This window comes from Olea europaea, chromosome 11 (genome assembly GCF_002742605.1).
Source record: "Olea europaea var. sylvestris chromosome 11, O_europaea_v1, whole genome shotgun sequence".
Classification (NCBI taxonomy): domain Eukaryota; kingdom Viridiplantae; phylum Streptophyta; class Magnoliopsida; order Lamiales; family Oleaceae; genus Olea; species Olea europaea.
The window spans coordinates 19,333,099-19,353,160 of record NC_036247.1 but is presented as its reverse complement, the minus strand read 5'-3'; the positions used below and the strand labels follow the sequence as shown (position 1 = coordinate 19,353,160).

Genomic DNA, 20,062 nt, shown 5'->3' with positions numbered 1-20,062 from the left:
CAAATTAAGCTAAAGTTCCAGAAATACAAGAAAAATTATTCCAAAGGAAAAGAAGATAAAAGAAAGCAGAAAAGTGAAAGAGAGAGAAAATAAGCTAGAATGTTCATACCTTTAAGGCAGTAGATATTGGACAGATGGATAAAAACCAAGATGGATGAATCTGTTGAAATAGGAAATTTGCAAGAGAGTCAGTGAGGGCAGTGTGCCCGTGAATTGAGCTAATGATGTGCTTTTAAGTAAAAAAATTGGATTATATTTAGAGTGAGAGAGTGCTGTCCTCGTCTGTCGTTTGTTCCAGAATGGAGGCAGGATTGGGCTGCACGTGGGTCATATGATGGACCTCTTTAACATTTCCAAGATAATTGATTGTTACAAGGATTCTGATCCCTAACTCTAATTACCACTATATTTTCAAGATACCCATTTTTTCTAACTTATAATTAAAAAAATTATTGCTTTAAATAGGAAATTTTTCATTGTTAGTCCTTAACCTATACACTTTGTCGCACGTTTGTCCTTAATGTATGTTTCTTGGCAGTATGGTTCTCAACTATCTATTTTAGAGTGTCTTTGGTCCTTAGTTAATGGCTCCATCCATTTAACAATTAAAAAGTTAATTTTTATTTAAAAAACATTTACACCCCTATTTTTGAAGATTGATTAGTTAAAAAAAAAAAAAAAAGGAAATAAACCCAAGAAAAATGTTGATATTTTTTTTTTCATTATTTATTTTAACAGAATAAAAGTTAAAATAGTCTTTTTGGTTGAATTTTTGACCTTTTTAACAGTCAAATAGGACCAGTGTTGAGAACCAAATTTTATAGATGATTTGATCAATTAGAATTGCAGATGCTGCACATAGTTGATTGCCGTGGAAAAGAGAGCACTCAATAAATATTACAGTGTCACAAATACTTGCAAAATCCCTTTCCAACCCAACATTGTATGAAATTCTACCCAAGAACTCAAGAATGCTCGAGGCTTGGCTCCAAATATCCCCCGAAATTCATCAAACATATAAATACGGTATTCATCGGAGCTAATTCTCTCCAGACTAACGTAAGTAAAACTGGTTGGTTATGCACAATTTTTATACTATGAAGGTGCAGAAGGGCAGATAATTCTTGATATGTGAATTGTGATGTTAATAAGAGAAGTTTTCATTGGATATACGAATTCCCTTTCGCGATACGCTGTCCATGTATTCTGAGACTGAATTTCATCATCAAGATGGAATACTTTATAGCATTTTACTATGTTCAGGTTGTTGAGAGGGTACGAAGGAAATCGAGTCTTGGTAGATTGTGGGGGAGGATATTGGAGCTATTTACATGACTATGTGTCCGTACAACATAAAATTTTCATGCTGGGCGTGAGGAGCTTTGTACAGTTTGCCGTTCCTGCTGTTGTTTCTGATTTGATTTTCATGCTCTAAATCTGAAATTTTGATTCCTGTTTACCCATTTCTTGAAAAGTTTTGTTTTTGATGGTGCTCTGAATTACATGATGGGAGAGCATTGCATTTATATTTTATAGGCTCTTACTATTGAGAATGAGTCTAGAGTGAAGGTGTCAAATAGGACAACTAGTTTGATTCATCTAACATTATCTTGTCATTTGTGGGAACAAAATTATAAAAAATTAATATCTCAAATAACAAGATGTCATATAGAATGGATAATTGCCGACTATGAATAGCATTGCTCAACTCAAATGCATTAAATCAAAAAAATTCTAGAATACTTCGAAGCCAGGGTGCAGTTTGCAGACCAGAGTGAAACGATTTTACCAATTAACTTGAGGATTTTTGGGGATACACAACACACGCAGTCCAATTCTTGACATTCACATTGCGTAGGATGCAATTCTATAGTAATGAGTTCTGAGTTAAGATTTTGGTTTTATACCAGTTTCGAGCTCAGAGTTGAGCTTGAATTCATATTAAAAGTATTTCTATTTTTAACCATACTGATATATATATGCCTTCTTGACATCAAATTTAGAACAAGTTCATAAGGTGATGCATGTGACCTATTTACAAGTAATCTCATAACACAACCTGAATATCTTATTAAATCCATGAGAAAAAATTATGATTCTCACATACGCAGACTACGGATACGTCAACAAATTTGGGATCACCTAAACAACATATTAAGAGCTTACAATCAACTCATGAAAGTAAAAAAACCTTATTTGAGAAAAACCACAAAAGTAAAGCCCCCCACCACCGAAAAAAGAAAAGATAAGATAAGAAGAACAGAAAAGTGAACTCCACCTTGCACTTGTTGGCTGGTGCTAACTTCCTTCACCAAATTCCTTTTGGATGTCCTTGAATGATATTGTAGCAGATCCTCTCGCTTTAGCTTTCTGTTGAGAAGGATGTTCCCTCCATCCAGTCATGTATATAACCTTAACACACATAGACAAATATTACGCCTAAGAAAACAAAAATTATTAAATTTGACACTAAATGATGCAATTTGGAGGTGGGTAGCAACAAGTTGTTGTATGTATGCAAGAAAGCATTTTCCATAAATTCTCTGTCGATCAAAAGGTAAAATTTAGTGCGGCGGACTGTTGAGTGACCTGAAATGTTGCTGGGATGGTTCCATCTTCTGCTGCAAACATGGACTCATAAACGGCAGCAGTTGCCAGGGCTGTATCTCTCTTCAAAAACTGACCCATTTCAGATCAAGTATTTGAGTGAATGAGGAACAGAAATACTGAATTCAGTTGAAAAACAAAAAACTGGATGCTTTTATAACTTGGAAATAGCAATAAAATTGTTGACTCTAACTATGAACAAGGTTGAAAGGCATCTTACTTTGCTGCTTTGTAATAGAGCATTAGTTTCACCCATTGCACGAAGATGCTCTATCAGCTCCAGAGCTAACTTAGATAAAAGAGAAAAAAGGCCATTTTAGGTAACCAAAAAAAAAAGAAAAAAGCATTTCAACTCATTGAGAAATTCGATTCTGGTGTGCTTGACTTCCTTTTCAGTCTTCAAATCAACCATTCTAATAAATTCTGCTTATTCAAACAAGGTTGGGAGTATATATGGATCAAGCTACAAAACCAAATAGGCATGATAATGCGATGATTTAAGCACGTCAACTTTAAGCAATAAGGCATACCACGTACCACTATCATATCTCACAGTGTATTCATCCATGTCAACTCCAGGAAGAGTGAAGCCTGCCCTAGTCAATAGGTTGCCTGCATCACGTACCTACAAGGCCAATTAAAGTGTCTCCTAAAAACTCCCTTAAGCATGTACAAGATTTTACTTGAGGAAATTTCAGAATCAAAGAGATAATAATTAAGATTGTTACAAAACAATTGTATATATCAACATATCATGTCATTAAGATTTGACGTGAAAAAGGGTATGACACATCAAATGTATTACTAATTAAAGACACCAAGAGTCGTACTATCCTAACCAGATATTCAGCTGCCCAGCATACCATATTGCGGTGATTATTATCAAGGTATATCAACTACTAATTAAAATAAACAAGAGACACATAGTGCTAACCAAATATTTAGCTGCCCAGTATACCATATTCCAGCAATTAACAATATATAAAAATTTTGTACATTAGTAACTACTGCACTAGCATCCATGATGCTCGGACTAATGTACGGGTATCGGGTAGGGTCCGTATCTAAATGTCGGATATTTATTTTTTAGAATATAAGATATGAGGATATGGCTAAAAAGAGTCCAAATATTGGACACAAATACGTTTTTTAAACTTAAATTTTTTTTCTCAAAATTTCACGTATAAAAAGTTAATTGATAATTAAGTGACAATTTCTTAGGAGATAGTATGAACTCTAAAAAAATTAATAAGCACACCCAACAGCCCAACAAACAAGCCCACAACACAACTAAAAGAAAATGGCCAAGCAAATACTCACAGCCCATTAGCCCGATGCCTAAATATAAACTCACGATACTTCAGTTACTTATAGCCCAATTTCACACACCCAAAACTCACGATTCCAAATCACTTGACAATCGAAGCTGCCCAATCGCCAGTAGTGCACTCGTCGAAAGCAAGAACAGAGATCGTCTGCCACCCAAGAACATAGCCAATGAAATAGCCGACAGCAACTGATTTGTCCGACCAGATTTCGTAAACAGATTGCTAGCAGCCCACAAAATTTCTCACCTACCAAAATCGCCGGTAACCCAAATTTCAATGTATTCCTACCATTCTCCTCATTCCTATCTCGTTTTTATGCCCAAAATTCATTCCTAGTTTGCCATTTCACCGTGAAATTTGCCGTGTCCGCCCCATATTTCATACCCATACCTAGTCGTGTCGACAAGGGTACGGGCTGGAATCAAGAGTCCAAGCATCACAGATTAGCATCTTCAGCTAGGATCCAGAGGATTAGTTGTTTAATTCAAAAGAACTTGGTTGTGATAATGGTATCGAAAATAAAAAACACACCAAAAAACTAACCTCCAAATAGATAGTGCCTTGAAATGGTACAGATAATGGATGGTAAAGGGTATTGACTGTTCCAGTCTCAATCTTTGAATTATGATCAAAACCACTCTCTAAAGAAAAAAGTTGTTTGAAGATTATCAGAGAGGTTATTTAAGTTTGAAGATGGCTGTAAATCGTATAATTTGATCAAGATCTATCATGCTAAAGTAAAAAACATGGCACCTTTCTCATGCTGTTGCTTCTCAAATATGTATTGGACCGCTTTTAACAGATTGACAATGACCAAATATTATTTAATCGTTCAGGAAATTAAGGTTCATGGCACACAACATGGTTTAAGAAGATACTTGTGCAAGGGGTGACAACCGTGGACTGATGCCCCCTTCACGCTCCATTTGTGCTACAGTGCATGCTATTCTCAGCTCCCTGGATAACAGGAGGATATTTTGAAACAATTATGCCTTTCATTCAGTTATAAGAACTGTAAAAGCTTCACAAAAATATGAAGATACAACTTTAATGTTTCTCCACCGAAAATAGCAGCCAAAAATAGGCCATCAGGCTTCAAAGCCAATCTACTCTGCCATTGAAAAAGAAAATTATGTAAGAATAATTAATGATTATCAATGACTAAACGTTTCATTTTGCAAAATTGCAGACAGAACTAAATCCAGAAAGAGATATAACAAAGAGAAAGTAGAAGGCGTTGCAAGCTAGAAATGATCTCAAGTTTGTAACACCAGATGGAGAAGCAAAAACCTGTATCATGGCTCCAGGAAGATCATTTGTCCAATGAAGTCCCAAGCTACTAATAACCAGATCCAAAGAACTAGATATCCACAGCACATATTTTAAATGAATAACTTTTTATCCTAAAATACATCTTACAAATCTACTACATAAAGGATTCCACTTCACCAGTACAAGTATCAATCTTACAGAAAATTACCATTCGTTTACAGGTAAAAACTCTTCATCGGCAACAATGAATGATGTTTCAACATTTTTGTTTGGCAAATCCTGTTCAGATTCTTTACATAACTTCACCATGTCATATGAAGCATCCATCATTATTAGCTTTTCAATGCCACCTGACAAGGAAGAAGAAACGACATTGATAATAAATGGAGCATTTTCTAATTAGAAAACAAGTTTACAATCTCTAAGATATAGGGTGCATAGGAACAAAACTACTACCCTCCTAGTTAGAGTAGGGTTAACTTATCAATTCAATTCAAACTTTTACTTAAAACTGTTGAAAAATTATTTATTCTTAAGAGAATCTTTTGTCATGGACTACAAGTTCCATTTACTTTATGAACTTGAAAGTAAATGAATACTTGTTCCTGAATCCACCTGCAGGGAGAATATAAAGCTAAATGCTAAAGCTTCCGATGAATAAAAAGGAAGCAATTTAATCATTCTATAAAGCTCCAATCATGAATTTTTACAGTTTAAACAAAATCATATCCACATTTACAGGTAAACTGATGACTACAAATGTGAATTCTCACCACGCCCACGTATAGAACGCATAATTGCTTCCAATGAACCCCCCATGCATAATGCTGTAGGAAATGTCCTTTTACAATCCTACAAACACAAAGGGGGAGAATGTTCAACTTAGAGAAGATGGAGTTCATTAGAACTCTCTGTGGAGAACTTTTTATGGCATGTAGAAAATAAGATTCAAGTATTATCATTCACAAGAATAAGAACTGTAGCAAACTAACTTCAAATCGTATATCTATATTGTTTAGGAGTCATATGCCAGGGAAGGAGAAATTTTTCTAAAAATTCTATTGCTATTGCATGTGGACGATATCGCTTACCTTTTGTATACTGTTATTTTTAAATTACTAATAGGTAAAGTAAATAAGTTAGATTTCTATTTTCAATATTTTCTCTAACCTGCCATGTGATATGGAATGAATAGAGGATCTAACCTGCCACTTTAATATTAGTTTTTTGCACCCATCCAATAATCTGTTTCGGTGAGATATTTTCCACTAAAAGTCTTCTACTCATTGTTTTATCTTCTAATCATCTAAACATTCCTTCACTTGAAAATGCTACATATACACAGTTCACAAAACTTGAAATACGTGAATATATGGGCCCGTATAAGTGTAGGTATATCTATGTCTATGAAGTTCTTAACACTTAAATCTTGTCATTCTTTTTCCTAAAGGAGAACCAAGGTCTAAATTGATGAAAGTCTCATATAAAGAAAATGCCACACCAGCTACCAGCTATGATAATTGGCAACATCAATGCAGGTTACCGAGAAATTGGCAAATGCTAATTATCCATGGTGCAAAGTGTGTGTGTGGCACTGCGAATCAGATCCTGAAGGAAGAAATCACAATTTTTCAAAGATTATTCGGCCAAATAAGAGGTAAATAATTTCATGTAGAAAGGCAACATTCAACAGTTTCACTTAAATTAGATAGAGGAAATGCATGTGCAGGTAGATGCATGTGCTATATAGAGATGAATTCACCATACCAACTCTAATGCAGAAACATCTAGGTCAACGTATACAAGTATCTATTCCAGCACACGATTCTCGAATCACTCTATCAGCATACTAATCCAAGAATGTCTCGATGAATTAAACTTTTGTACAACTTATTTTGAAATATAAGATATAAAAATCTAACTAAACTATACACAATTCTACAGGCAGACAAGTACCTCCAAGCGATCTAGTAGATTTTCTGCCACCGTATCCAGCAAAGAATCATTTGGGCGCATCAACCACGCAGCTCTATCACGCTGTAAAAATGATTATTAAAAAAAAATTATCAAATTTAATCTTGAGCAAAAAATGGAAAATGCACGTGTGTGATATAAAGAAGCCAAACTTGTCTGCGTTTGAGATTCCGGTCAAAGATTTTTAATTTGGAGCTATTTTCCGTACAGTACAGTCTACTGCTCCACCATAGACGGCACAGGTTTCTCCGGCAAAGCTTGGCGCAAGCTCTCATTTCTCAATTTGGATGCAGTTCAGGAGATGGTGCGTGTTCGTTATGTGGGGTTTGAACTTTTGGGAATTTTTTATAATGGGCCGGTCGGAAGGCCTTTAATTTTGAGATTCCGGTCAAAGATTTTTAATTTGGAGCTATTTTCCGTACAGTACAGTCTACTGCTCCACCATAGACGGCACAGGTTTCTCCGGCAAAGCTTGGCGCAAGCTCTCATTTCTCAATTTGGATGCAGTTCAGGAGATGGTGCGTGTTCGTTTATGTGGGTTTTGAACTTTTGGGAATTTTTTATAATGGGCCGGTCGGAAGGCCTTTAATCGCGTAGACGTGGTTATTCAGAAACTTTACGGAAATAGCCCTGATCTCACTAAAAAGGACTTCGTAAACTTTTCCTTTCATGATTTTGGTACGAAATTTTCGAGTTAATTATCCCAATAGTCACTGAATTTATAGAATTTATATCGTATCTTTGATTGCTCACTTAAATTTAAAATGTCAAGTTTCTATCACTAAATTTATTCTAATGTTGAATGTTATTCACTATTTAATATTCATTTCAAATCTTTAACAGAATTAGTAAAGTGGCTAACGGAATGCACATGTGACATCATGTCACATTGTTAACAAATTTTCACATATTAAATTACTTACTAAACTTTAAAAAATATTTTAAATTGCTCGCTTAACTTTAAAAACGTTTTCGATTGCTCATTGAATTTTGATGTAGTGGAACTTTGGCCACTGAAATTATAAAATGACGTGGGGTGGTTGTTCATTAAAAATGTGTATCGCAATCGCAAGAGTTGCATAAAAATAATAAAGTGGACAAATGAGTTTGAGTTGTCGATCCCAAGAGAGATAATCACTCAATTACATAATAGTTAAATTAAACATACTTTTTGTAAAATCTTAAGCTATTTTTATTATTTAAAAAATTCAAATTTATTTTGTATTTCGTTGTTAAAATTAAATTAAATCAAAACTTGAATTTTACAACGAAACACACAATAAATTTAATTAAATAGATTTTACAACGAAACACACAATAAATTTTATTAAAATGCACATAATGCCCAATTTTAAGTAAATTTATTGTGTGTTTTATTGCAAAATTCAAGTTTTAATTTAATTTTAATTACAAAATACACAATAAATTTAAAAAATTTCAAATAATAAAAATAGCTTAAAACTCTGCAAACATATATTAAAATTAATTTTAACTATTATGTTATTGAGTAATTATTTATTGTGAGATTGGCAATGTGAACTCGTTTGCCCATTTCATTACTTTTACGCCACTGGTACGATTGTGGTATATATTTTTAAAGAACAACATACTTATAAGTTTAGTGGCGACAATTCGACCACCTCAAAATTTAGTGAGTAACTGAAGACCCTTTTCAAAATTTAATGAGTAACTGAAGGCGTTTTTGAAAGTTTGGTGAGCAATCGAAGACCTAATAATTTGTTAGCTACGTGATGAGATGCCATATGTGTATTCCGTTCACCACGTAACTAATTCAATTAAAATTTGGGAATGGATGTTAAGGTAATGAGTAACGTTTAACATTTGAATAAGTTTAGTGGCCAATATTTGACATCTTAAATTTTAATAAGCAATAAAAAATATAGACATAAGTTCAGTGACCATTGGAACAATTGACTTGAAAATTTCACATCCCTAAACTGTTATTCTCCTCATGCTAAAGGTCAGCAATTCTTTCTCTCTTCTATATGATTGTTTATACTTGCTGATTTTTATTTTTAAAAAAAATGTAAAACGCTATATTTAAAATAGAAAAGAAAAAAAAAAGTATAGAGTCAAATAAGAAGAATAAAAAAATAGAGCCCATCCAACCAACTTAGGGGACTTAGGCAAATATTTGGAGGGCCTTCAAAAAAAAATTAAAATTAAAAGAAAATAAGCGCTGTTTACCTAATTTATAAATAGTCAAACTTCATTTTTAACTAACATTTATATGGATTCACAAGTACTATCCAATTATGTGTAATTCATCTTTTTATGATAAATTCAACCTTTTCAACTAAAATATGATATCAGGACATAAAATGTGTCATTCAAAAGAAGTCAAACGCCTGATTTGGGGTTTGTGATTCACGAATTGGTAATTTGTGAACCTGTGATTTATTAAAATTTTAATAATGCTTTGTGAGGAACAATAATTTATTATATTCTACCTCTTGTAGTCATCCCTCTCTCCCTCTATCTTGTCTTTATTAAACAATCTTGCTATTGTAGTCATTGACGATTGACAATAAACGGCCACCCTAACTCAACAAAATTTCTAGATCCGCCACTGTAAGGCGCTCAACAAAATCAGATCCTTTTTCAACTCTATCATATGTCTAACATTACTTAAAGTCCTAAAAACGACATCTAACATTTTAACTCTAATAGTTTTTATTCCAACTACTCGACATGATGCATCATTAACCATAAGATTTGAGCCAGAATTAAGCAACATATAGGAAGCTCCCAAGGTGCAATAGGAAGAATGTGGATGATTTTTTTTAACTTTTGATTTTTAATTTTATATTTGTGATTAATTTGTAATTTTTTGAAAATTTTGAACTATTGTTGCAATTAATTCTTAATCCTTTCAATTTTTTTTTTATTTGAATATGAGGGTAAAATCGTCTTTTTATTGGAAAATGAATAAAAATGATATTCTGCGCAATGAAAGGTGGAATAAGGGTTAAAATGTCAAAAAATTAAAGGAGTAGACGTTTTGCACAGTGACATTGAAAGGTAGAAACGTTTATTTGTCCGCAGTGAAGCCTAGAAGGTTTTTATTTATTTATTTATTTTAAGAGATGGAAACACGAGGGCTTTTCTATTTTAATGCACCATTGCTTTTGTTTATCAAGATTTTAAACATATAGCATTCTTTTGCAGTTCCAATTTTCACCTGAGGAGGCTAAGTCACAGCGGTCATGTAGAAATAGATCACTGTTCTTTTTATGGCAATCAGACCACTGTAAGTTTACATAAGTTTTATCGGTTTGGTAATAGTAATTTGAATTATTTGTTTTATTACTTCAATGCTTCAGGATGTTCAGATTTTAGTCAAGTAACATTATTTGCTGGTAGAAATCCACAACAGCTGATCAAATTACCCTTACTTGTTTGATAGAAAAACTTATTTGAATCCCTCGCCCTGTGAATTCAGTTTGTTTTGCGTGTTTTTACAATGTCTGCATTTCTACTCAATGCCATTCTTCCCATAAAACTCAAAAATTTCCAAAATGGCAAATGTAGGGTTTCAAGGGCAGATAATTCTTGATATGTGAATTGTGATGTTAATAAGAGAAGTTTTCATTGGATATACGAATTCCCTTTCGCGATACGCTGTCCATGTATTCTGAGACTGAATTTCATCATCAAGATGGAATACTTTATAGCATTTTACTATGTTCAGGTTGTTGAGAGGGTACGAAGGAAATCGAGTCTTGGTAGATTGTGGGGGAGGATATTGGAGCTATTTACATGACTATGTGTCCGTACAACATAAAATTTTCATGCTGGGCGTGAGGAGCTTTGTACAGTTTGCCGTTCCTGCTGTTGTTTCTGATTTGATTTTCATGCTCTAAATCTGAAATTTTGATTCCTGTTTACCCATTTCTTGAAAAGTTTTGTTTTTGATGGTGCTCTGAATTACATGATGGGAGAGCATTGCATTTATATTTTATAGGCTCTTACTATTGAGAATGAGTCTAGAGTGAAGGTGTCAAATAGGACAACTAGTTTGATTCATCTAACATTATCTTGTCATTTGTGGGAACAAAATTATAAAAAATTAATATCTCAAATAACAAGATGTCATATAGAATGGATAATTGCCGACTATGAATAGCATTGCTCAACTCAAATGCATTAAATCAAAAAAATTCTAGAATACTTCGAAGCCAGGGTGCAGTTTGCAGACCAGAGTGAAACGATTTTACCAATTAACTTGAGGATTTTTGGGGATACACAACACACGCAGTCCAATTCTTGACATTCACATTGCGTAGGATGCAATTCTATAGTAATGAGTTCTGAGTTAAGATTTTGGTTTTATACCAGTTTCGAGCTCAGAGTTGAGCTTGAATTCATATTAAAAGTATTTCTATTTTTAACCATACTGATATATATATGCCTTCTTGACATCAAATTTAGAACAAGTTCATAAGGTGATGCATGTGACCTATTTACAGGTAATCTCATAACACAACATGAATATCTTATTAAATCCATAAGAAAAAATTATGATTCTGGTATATGCAAACTTCGAATACGTTAACAAATTTGGGATCACCTAAACAACATATTAAGAGCTTACAATCAACTCATGAAAGTAAAAAAACCTTATTTGAGAAAAACCACAAAAGTAAAGCCCCCCACCACCGAAAAAAGAAAAGATAAGATAAGAAGAACAGAAAAGTGAACTCCACCTTGCACTTGTTGGCTGGTGCTAACTTCCTTCACCAAATTCCTTTTGGATGTCCTTGAATGATATTGTAGCAGATCCTCTCGCTTTAGCTTTCTGTTGAGAAGGATGTTCCCTCCATCCAGTCATGTATATAACCTTAACACACATAGACAAATATTACGCCTAAGAAAACAAAAATTATTAAATTTGACACTAAATGATGCAATTTGGAGGTGGGTAGCAACAAGTTGTTGTATGTATGCAAGAAAGCATTTTCCATAAATTCTCTGTCGATCAAAAGGTAAAATTTAGTGCGGCGGACTGTTGAGTGACCTGAAATGTTGCTGGGATGGTTCCATCTTCTGCTGCAAACATGGACTCATAAACGGCAGCAGTTGCCAGGGCTGTATCTCTCTTCAAAAACTGACCCATTTCAGATCAAGTATTTGAGTGAATGAGGAACAGAAATACTGAATTCAGTTGAAAAACAAAAAACTGGATGCTTTTATAACTTGGAAATAGCAATAAAATTGTTGACTCTAACTATGAACAAGGTTGAAAGGCATCTTACTTTGCTGCTTTGTAATAGAGCATTAGTTTCACCCATTGCACGAAGATGCTCTATCAGCTCCAGAGCTAACTTAGATAAAAGAGAAAAAAGGCCATTTTAGGTAACCAAAAAAAAAAGAAAAAAGCATTTCAACTCATTGAGAAATTCGATTCTGGTGTGCTTGACTTCCTTTTCAGTCTTCAAATCAACCATTCTAATAAATTCTGCTTATTCAAACAAGGTTGGGAGTATATATGGATCAAGCTACAAAACCAAATAGGCATGATAATGCGATGATTTAAGCACGTCAACTTTAAGCAATAAGGCATACCACGTACCACTATCATATCTCACAGTGTATTCATCCATGTCAACTCCAGGAAGAGTGAAGCCTGCCCTAGTCAATAGGTTGCCTGCATCACGTACCTACAAGGCCAATTAAAGTGTCTCCTAAAAACTCCCTTAAGCATGTACAAGATTTTACTTGAGGAAATTTCAGAATCAAAGAGATAATAATTAAGATTGTTACAAAACAATTGTATATATCAACATATCATGTCATTAAGATTTGACGTGAAAAAGGGTATGACACATCAAGTGTATTACTAATTAAAGACACCAAGAGTCGTACTATCCTAACCAGATATTCAGCTGCCCAGCATACCATATTGCAGTGATTATTATCAAGGTATATCGACTACTAATTAAAATAAACAAGAGACACATTGTGCTAACCAAATATTTAGCTGCCCAGTATACCATATTCCAGCAATTAACAATATATAAAAATTTTGTACATTAGTAACTACTGCACTAGCATCCATGATGCTCGGACTAATGTACGGGTATCGGGTAGGGTCCGTATCTAAATGTCGGATATTTATTTTTTAGAATATAAGATATGAGGATATGGCTAAAAAGAGTCCAAATATTGGACACAAATACGTTTTTTAAACTTAAATTTTTTTTCTCAAAATTTCACGTATAAAAAGTTAATTGATAATTAAGTGACAATTTCTTAGGAGATAGTATGAACTCTAAAAAAATTAATAAGCACACCCAACAGCCCAACAAACAAGCCCACAACACAACTAAAAGAAAATGGCCAAGCAAATACTCACAGCCCATTAGCCCGATGCCTAAATATAAACTCATGATACTTCAGATACTTATAGCCCAATTTCACACACCCAAAACTCACGATTCCAAATCACTTGACAATCGAAGCTGCCCAATCGCCAGTAGTGCACTCGTCGAAAGCAAGAACAGAGATCGTCTGCCACCCAAGAACATAGCCAATGAAATAGCCGACAGCAACTGATTTGTCCGACCAGATTTCGTAAACAGATTGCTAGCAGCCCACAAAATTTCTCACCTACCAAAATCGCCGGTAACCCAAATTTCAATGTATTCCTACCATTCTCCTCATTCCTATCTCGTTTTTATGCCCAAAATTCATTCCTAGTTTGCCATTTCACCGTGAAATTTGCCGTGTCCGCCCCATATTTCATACCCATACCTAGTCGTGTCGACAAGGGTACGGGCTGGAATCAAGAGTCCAAGCATCACAGATTAGCATCTTCAGCTAGGATCCAGAGGATTAGTTGTTTAATTCAAAAGAACTTGGTTGTGATAATGGTATCGAAAATAAAAAACACACCAAAAAACTAACCTCCAAATAGATAGTGCCTTGAAATGGTACAGATAATGGATGGTAAAGGGTATTGACTGTTCCAGTCTCAATCTTTGAATTATGATCAAAACCACTCTCTAAAGAAAAAAGTTGTTTGAAGATTATCAGAGAGGTTATTTAAGTTTGAAGATGGCTGTAAATCGTATAATTTGATCAAGATCTATCATGCTAAAGTAAAAAACATGGCACCTTTCTCATGCTGTTGCTTCTCAAATATGTATTGGACCGCTTTTAACAGATTGACAATGACCAAATATTATTTAATCGTTCAGGAAATTAAGGTTCATGGCACACAACATGGTTTAAGAAGATACTTGTGCAAGGGGTGACAACCGTGGACTGATGCCCCCTTCACGCTCCATTTGTGCTACAGTGCATGCTATTCTCAGCTCCCTGGATAACAGGAGGATATTTTGAAACAATTATGCCTTTCATTCAGTTATAAGAACTGTAAAAGCTTCACAAAAATATGAAGATACAACTTTAATGTTTCTCCACCGAAAATAGCAGCCAAAAATAGGCCATCAGGCTTCAAAGCCAATCTACTCTGCCATTGAAAAAGAAAATTATGTAAGAATAATTAATGATTATCAATGACTAAACGTTTCATTTTGCAAAATTGCAGACAGAACTAAATCCAGAAAGAGATATAACAAAGAGAAAGTAGAAGGCGTTGCAAGCTAGAAATGATCTCAAGTTTGTAACACCAGATGGAGAAGCAAAAACCTGTATCATGGCTCCAGGAAGATCATTTGTCCAATGAAGTCCCAAGCTACTAATAACCAGATCCAAAGAACTAGATATCCACAGCACATATTTTAAATGAATAACTTTTTATCCTAAAATACATCTTACAAATCTACTACATAAAGGATTCCACTTCACCAGTACAAGTATCAATCTTACAGAAAATTACCATTCGTTTACAGGTAAAAACTCTTCATCGGCAACAATGAATGATGTTTCAACATTTTTGTTTGGCAAATCCTGTTCAGATTCTTTACATAACTTCACCATGTCATATGAAGCATCCATCATTATTAGCTTTTCAATGCCACCTGACAAGGAAGAAGAAACGACATTGATAATAAATGGAGCATTTTCTAATTAGAAAACAAGTTTACAATCTCTAAGATATAGGGTGCATAGGAACAAAACTACTACCCTCCTAGTTAGAGTAGGGTTAACTTATCAATTCAATTCAAACTTTTACTTAAAACTGTTGAAAAATTATTTATTCTTAAGAGAATCTTTTGTCATGGACTACAAGTTCCATTTACTTTATGAACTTGAAAGTAAATGAATACTTGTTCCTGAATCCACCTGCAGGGAGAATATAAAGCTAAATGCTAAAGCTTCCGATGAATAAAAAGGAAGCAATTTAATCATTCTATAAAGCTCCAATCATGAATTTTTACAGTTTAAACAAAATCATATCCACATTTACAGGTAAACTGATGACTACAAATGTGAATTCTCACCACGCCCACGTATAGAACGCATAATTGCTTCCAATGAACCCCCCATGCATAATGCTGTAGGAAATGTCCTTTTACAATCCTACAAACACAAAGGGGGAGAATGTTCAACTTAGAGAAGATGGAGTTCATTAGAACTCTCTGTGGAGAACTTTTTATGGCATGTAGAAAATAAGATTCAAGTATTATCATTCACAAGAATAAGAACTGTAGCAAACTAACTTCAAATCGTATATCTATATTGTTTAGGAGTCATATGCCAGGGAAGGAGAAATTTTTCTAAAAATTCTATTGCTATTGCATGTGGACGATATCGCTTACCTTTTGTATACTGTTATTTTTAAATTACTAATAGGTAAAGTAAATAAGTTAGATTTCTATTTTCAATATTTTCTCTAACCTGCCATGTGATATGGAATGAATAGAGGATCTAACCTGCCACTTTAATATTAGTTTTTTGCACCCATCCAATAATCTGTTTCGGCGAGATATTTTCCACTAAAAGTCTTCTACTCATTGTTTTATCTTCTAATCATCTAAACATTCCTTCACTTGAAAATGCTACATATACACAGTTCACAAAACTTGAAATACGTGAATATATGGGCCCGTATAAGTGTAGGTATATCTATGTCTATGAAGTTCTTAACACTTAAATCTTGTCATTCTTTTTCCTAAAGGAGAACCAAGGTCTAAATTGATGAAAGTCTCATATAAAGAAAATGCCACACCAGCTACCAGCTATGATAATTGGCAACATCAATGCAGGTTACCGAGAAATTGGCAAATGCTAATTATCCATGGTGCAAAGTGTGTGTGTGGCACTGCGAATCAGATCCTGAAGGAAGAAATCACAATTTTTCAAAGATTATTCGGCCAAATAAGAGGTAAATAATTTCATGTAGAAAGGCAACATTCAACAGTTTCACTTAAATTAGATAGAGGAAATGCATGTGCAGGTAGATGCATGTGCTATATAGAGATGAATTCACCATACCAACTCTAATGCAGAAACATCTAGGTCAACGTATACAAGTATCTATTCCAGCACACGATTCTCGAATCACTCTATCAGCATACTAATCCAAGAATGTCTTGATGAATTAAACTTTTGTACAACTTATTTTGAAATATAAGATATAAAAATCTAACTAAACTATACACAATTCTACAGGCAAACAAGTACCTCCAAGCGATCTAGTAGATTTTCTGCCACCGTATCCAGCAAAGAATCATTTGGGCGCATCAACCACGCAGCTCTATCACGCTGTAAAAATGATTATTAAAAAAAAATTATCAAATTTAATCTTGAGCAAAAAATGGAAAATGCACGTGTGTGATATAAAGAAGCCAAACTTGTCTGCGTTTGAGATTCCGGTCAAAGATTTTTAATTTGGAGCTATTTTCCGTACAGTACAGTCTACTGCTCCACCATAGACGGCACAGGTTTCTCCGGCAAAGCTTGGCGCAAGCTCTCATTTCTCAATTTGGATGCAGTTCAGGAGATGGTGCGTGTTCGTTATGTGGGGTTTGAACTTTTGGGAATTTTTTATAATGGGCCGGTCGGAAGGCCTTTAATCGTAGACGTGGTTATTCAGAAACTTTACGGAAATAGCCCTGATCTCACTAAAAAGGACTTCGTAAACTTTTCCTTTCATGATTTTGGTACGAAATTTTCGAGTTAATTATCCCAATAGTCACTGAATTTATAGAATTTATATCGGTATCTTTGATTGCTCACTTAAATTTAAAATGTCAAGTTTCTACCACTAAATTTATTCTAATGTTGGATGTTATTTACTATTTAACATTCATTTCAAATCTTTAACAAAATTAGTAAAGTGGCTAACGGAATGCACACGTGACGCCATGTCACACTATTAACAAATTTTCACATCTTCAATTGCTTACTAAACTTTAAAAAATGTTTTTAATTGCTCACTTAACTTTAAAAACGTCTTCGATTGCTCATTGAATTTTGATGTAGTGGAATTTTGGCAACTAAAATTATAAAATGACGTGGGGTGGTTGTTCATTAAAAATGTGTATCGCAATTGCAAGAGTTGCATGAAAGTAATAAAGTGGAGAAACGAGTTTGAGTTGTCGATCCCAAGAGAGATATAATCACTCAATTACATAATAGTTAAATTTAATTTTAACATACTTTTTTTTTAAAATATTAAGCTATTTTTATCATTTTAAAAATTCAAATTTATTTTCTATTTCGTTGTTAAAATTAAATTAAATTAAAACTTGAATTTTACAATCAAACACACAATAAATTTTATTAAAATGCACAAAATGTCCAATTTTAATTAAATATATTGTGTGTTTTATTGCAAAATTCAAGTTTTAATTTAATTTTAACAACAAAATACACAATAAATTAAAAATTTCCAAATAATAAAAATAGCTTAAAATTCTACAAAAATATATTAAAAGTAATTTTAACTATTATATTATTGAGTAATTATTTATTATGGGATCGACAATCTGAACTCGTTTGTCCATTTCATTACTTTTACGCCATTCGTACGATTGTGGTATATATTTTTAAAGAACAACATACTTATATGTTTAGTGGTTATAATTCGACCACCTCAAAATTTAGTGAGTAATTGAAGACACTTTTCAAAGTTTAATTAGTAATTGGGAGCGTTTTTAAAAGTTTGCTGAGTAATCAAAGACCTATGCCTCGTTTGTTTCTCATTTTTGGAAGAATGAGAATGAAAAATATAATCATTAGGAGCCCACATAAGATATAAAAATTCAAATTTGATGGCCTGATATGATAGATAACGGTCATATTTTTCATTTTAATGAGAAAAGAATGGAAAACAAATGGGGGCATAATAATTTGTTAGCTACTTGATGAGACGCCATATGTGTAGTCCACGTAACAATTCAATTAATATTTGGGAATGGATGTTAAGGTAATGAGTAACTTCCAACATTTGAATAAGTTTATTGGCCAAAATTTGACATATTAAATTTTAATAAACAATCAAAGACATAGATATAAGTTCAGTGATCATTGGGACAATTAATTTGAAAATTTCACTCCCCTAAACTGCTATTCTCTTCATGCTAAGGGTCACCAATTCTTTCTCTCTTCTATATGATTGTTTATACTTGCTGATTTTTATTTTAAAAAAAAATGTAAAACACAATATTTAAAATAGAAAGGAAAAAAAAGTTTAGAGTCAAATTAGAAGAATAAAAAAATAGAGCCGATTCAACCAACTTAGGGGACTTAGGCAAATATTTGGAGGGCCTTCTCAAAATAAATAAATAAATAAATAAATAAATAAATAGTTAAATAAAAATAAATAAATAAATAAATTTGTTTGTAAAAAAAAAATTAAAATAAAATAAGCGTCGTTTAACTAATTTGTAAATAATCAAACTTCATTTTTAACTGCACATTTATATAGATTCACAAGTACTATATCCAATTATTTGTAACTCATTTTTTTTATGATAAATTCAACCTTTTCAACTAAAATATAATATCAGGACATAAAATATGTCATTCAAAAGAAGTCAAACGCCTGATTTGGGGTTTGTGATTTTTGATAATTTGTAATTTGGGATTTGTGATTTACGAATTGGTAGTTTGTGAACCTGTGATTTATTAAAATTTTAATAATGTTTTGTTATTTGGGGTTCATTAACAGATTGTGGAACGATAATTTATTATATTCTACCTCTTGTAGTCATCCCTCTCTCCCTCTATCTTGTCTTTATTAAACAATCTCGCTATTGTAGTAGTTGACGATTGACAAACGGCCGCCCTAGCTCAACAAAATTTCTAGATCCGCCACTGTAAGGTGCTCAACAAAATCAGATCCTTTTTCAACTATATCATATGTCTAACATCACTTAATGTCCTAAAAATGACATCAAACATTTTAACTCTGGTAATTTTTATTCCAACTACTCGACATGATGCATCATTAACCATAAGATTTGAGCCAGAATTAAGCAACATATAGGAAACTCCCAAGGTGCAATACGAAGAAGGTGGATGATTTTTATTTTTATTTTTTAACTTTTGAGTTTTAATTTTATATTTGTGATTAATTTGTAATTTTTTGAAAATTTGGAACTATTGTTGCAATTAATTCTTTATCTTTTCATTTTTTTTTCCTTTTGTTTTATTTGAATATGAGGGTAAAATCGTATTTTTATTGGAAAATGAATAAAAATGATATTCTGCGCAATGAAAGGTGGAATAAGGGTGAAAATGTCAAAAAATTAAAGGAGTAGACGTTTTGCACAGTGACTTTGAAAAGTAGAGACGTTTATTTGTCCGCAGTGAAGCCTAGAAGGTTTTTATTTATTTATTTATTTTAAGAGATGGAAACACGAGGGCTTTACTATTTTCATGCACCATTGCTTTTGTTTATCAAGATTTTAAACATATAGCATTCTTTTGCAGTTCCAATTTTCACC

General features: G+C 33.2%; 3 protein-coding genes across 7 annotated transcripts in view; 1 reads left to right on the top strand and 2 right to left on the bottom strand.

The window, feature by feature from the left end:
* LOC111404560 (protein EMSY-LIKE 3-like) overlaps positions 1-1,435 on the top strand; it is a 7,597-nt gene extending 6,162 nt beyond the window's left edge. Inside the window, exon 7 of the mRNA XM_023033352.1 lies at positions 1,264-1,435. Within this exon, the coding sequence (XP_022889120.1) occupies positions 1,264-1,435 (172 nt within the window). The remainder of the gene's footprint in view (positions 1-1,263) is intronic.
* A 612-nt stretch (positions 1,436-2,047) lies between these two features.
* LOC111403698 (putative methyltransferase At1g22800, mitochondrial) lies at positions 2,048-7,516 on the bottom strand. Of its 4 annotated transcripts, none has more exons than XM_023032296.1 (12): positions 7,334-7,516; positions 7,164-7,244; positions 5,981-6,059; positions 5,416-5,557; positions 5,226-5,295; positions 4,982-5,046; positions 4,814-4,892; positions 3,145-3,232; positions 2,828-2,892; positions 2,590-2,670; positions 2,279-2,412; positions 2,048-2,142 (listed from the first exon to the last, which is right to left on the bottom strand). In XM_023032296.1, exons 1-11 carry the CDS (start codon positions 7,454-7,456, stop codon positions 2,299-2,301), a joined length of 987 nt encoding a protein of 328 aa, XP_022888064.1. In that variant the 5' UTR covers positions 7,457-7,516; the 3' UTR covers positions 2,048-2,142; positions 2,279-2,298. The 4 variants fall into 4 exon arrangements, with proteins under 4 accessions (XP_022888064.1, XP_022888062.1, XP_022888063.1 ...); XM_023032294.1 differs by having other exon boundaries at positions 2,590-2,679; positions 7,334-7,515; XM_023032295.1 differs by having other exon boundaries at positions 2,048-2,412.
* Positions 7,517-11,712: 4,196 nt separating this feature from the next.
* On the bottom strand, positions 11,713-17,146 carry LOC111403697 (putative methyltransferase At1g22800, mitochondrial). 2 transcript variants are annotated; one of them, XM_023032291.1, is made up of 11 exons: positions 16,964-17,146; positions 16,794-16,874; positions 15,611-15,689; positions 15,046-15,187; positions 14,856-14,925; positions 14,612-14,676; positions 14,444-14,522; positions 12,775-12,862; positions 12,458-12,522; positions 12,220-12,300; positions 11,713-12,042 (listed from the first exon to the last, which is right to left on the bottom strand). In XM_023032291.1, exons 1-11 carry the CDS (start codon positions 17,084-17,086, stop codon positions 11,929-11,931), a joined length of 987 nt encoding a protein of 328 aa, XP_022888059.1. In that variant the 5' UTR covers positions 17,087-17,146; the 3' UTR covers positions 11,713-11,928. The 2 variants fall into 2 exon arrangements, with proteins under 2 accessions (XP_022888059.1, XP_022888058.1); XM_023032290.1 differs by having other exon boundaries at positions 12,220-12,309; positions 16,964-17,145.
* Between the last annotated feature and the right edge of the window lie 2,916 nt (positions 17,147-20,062).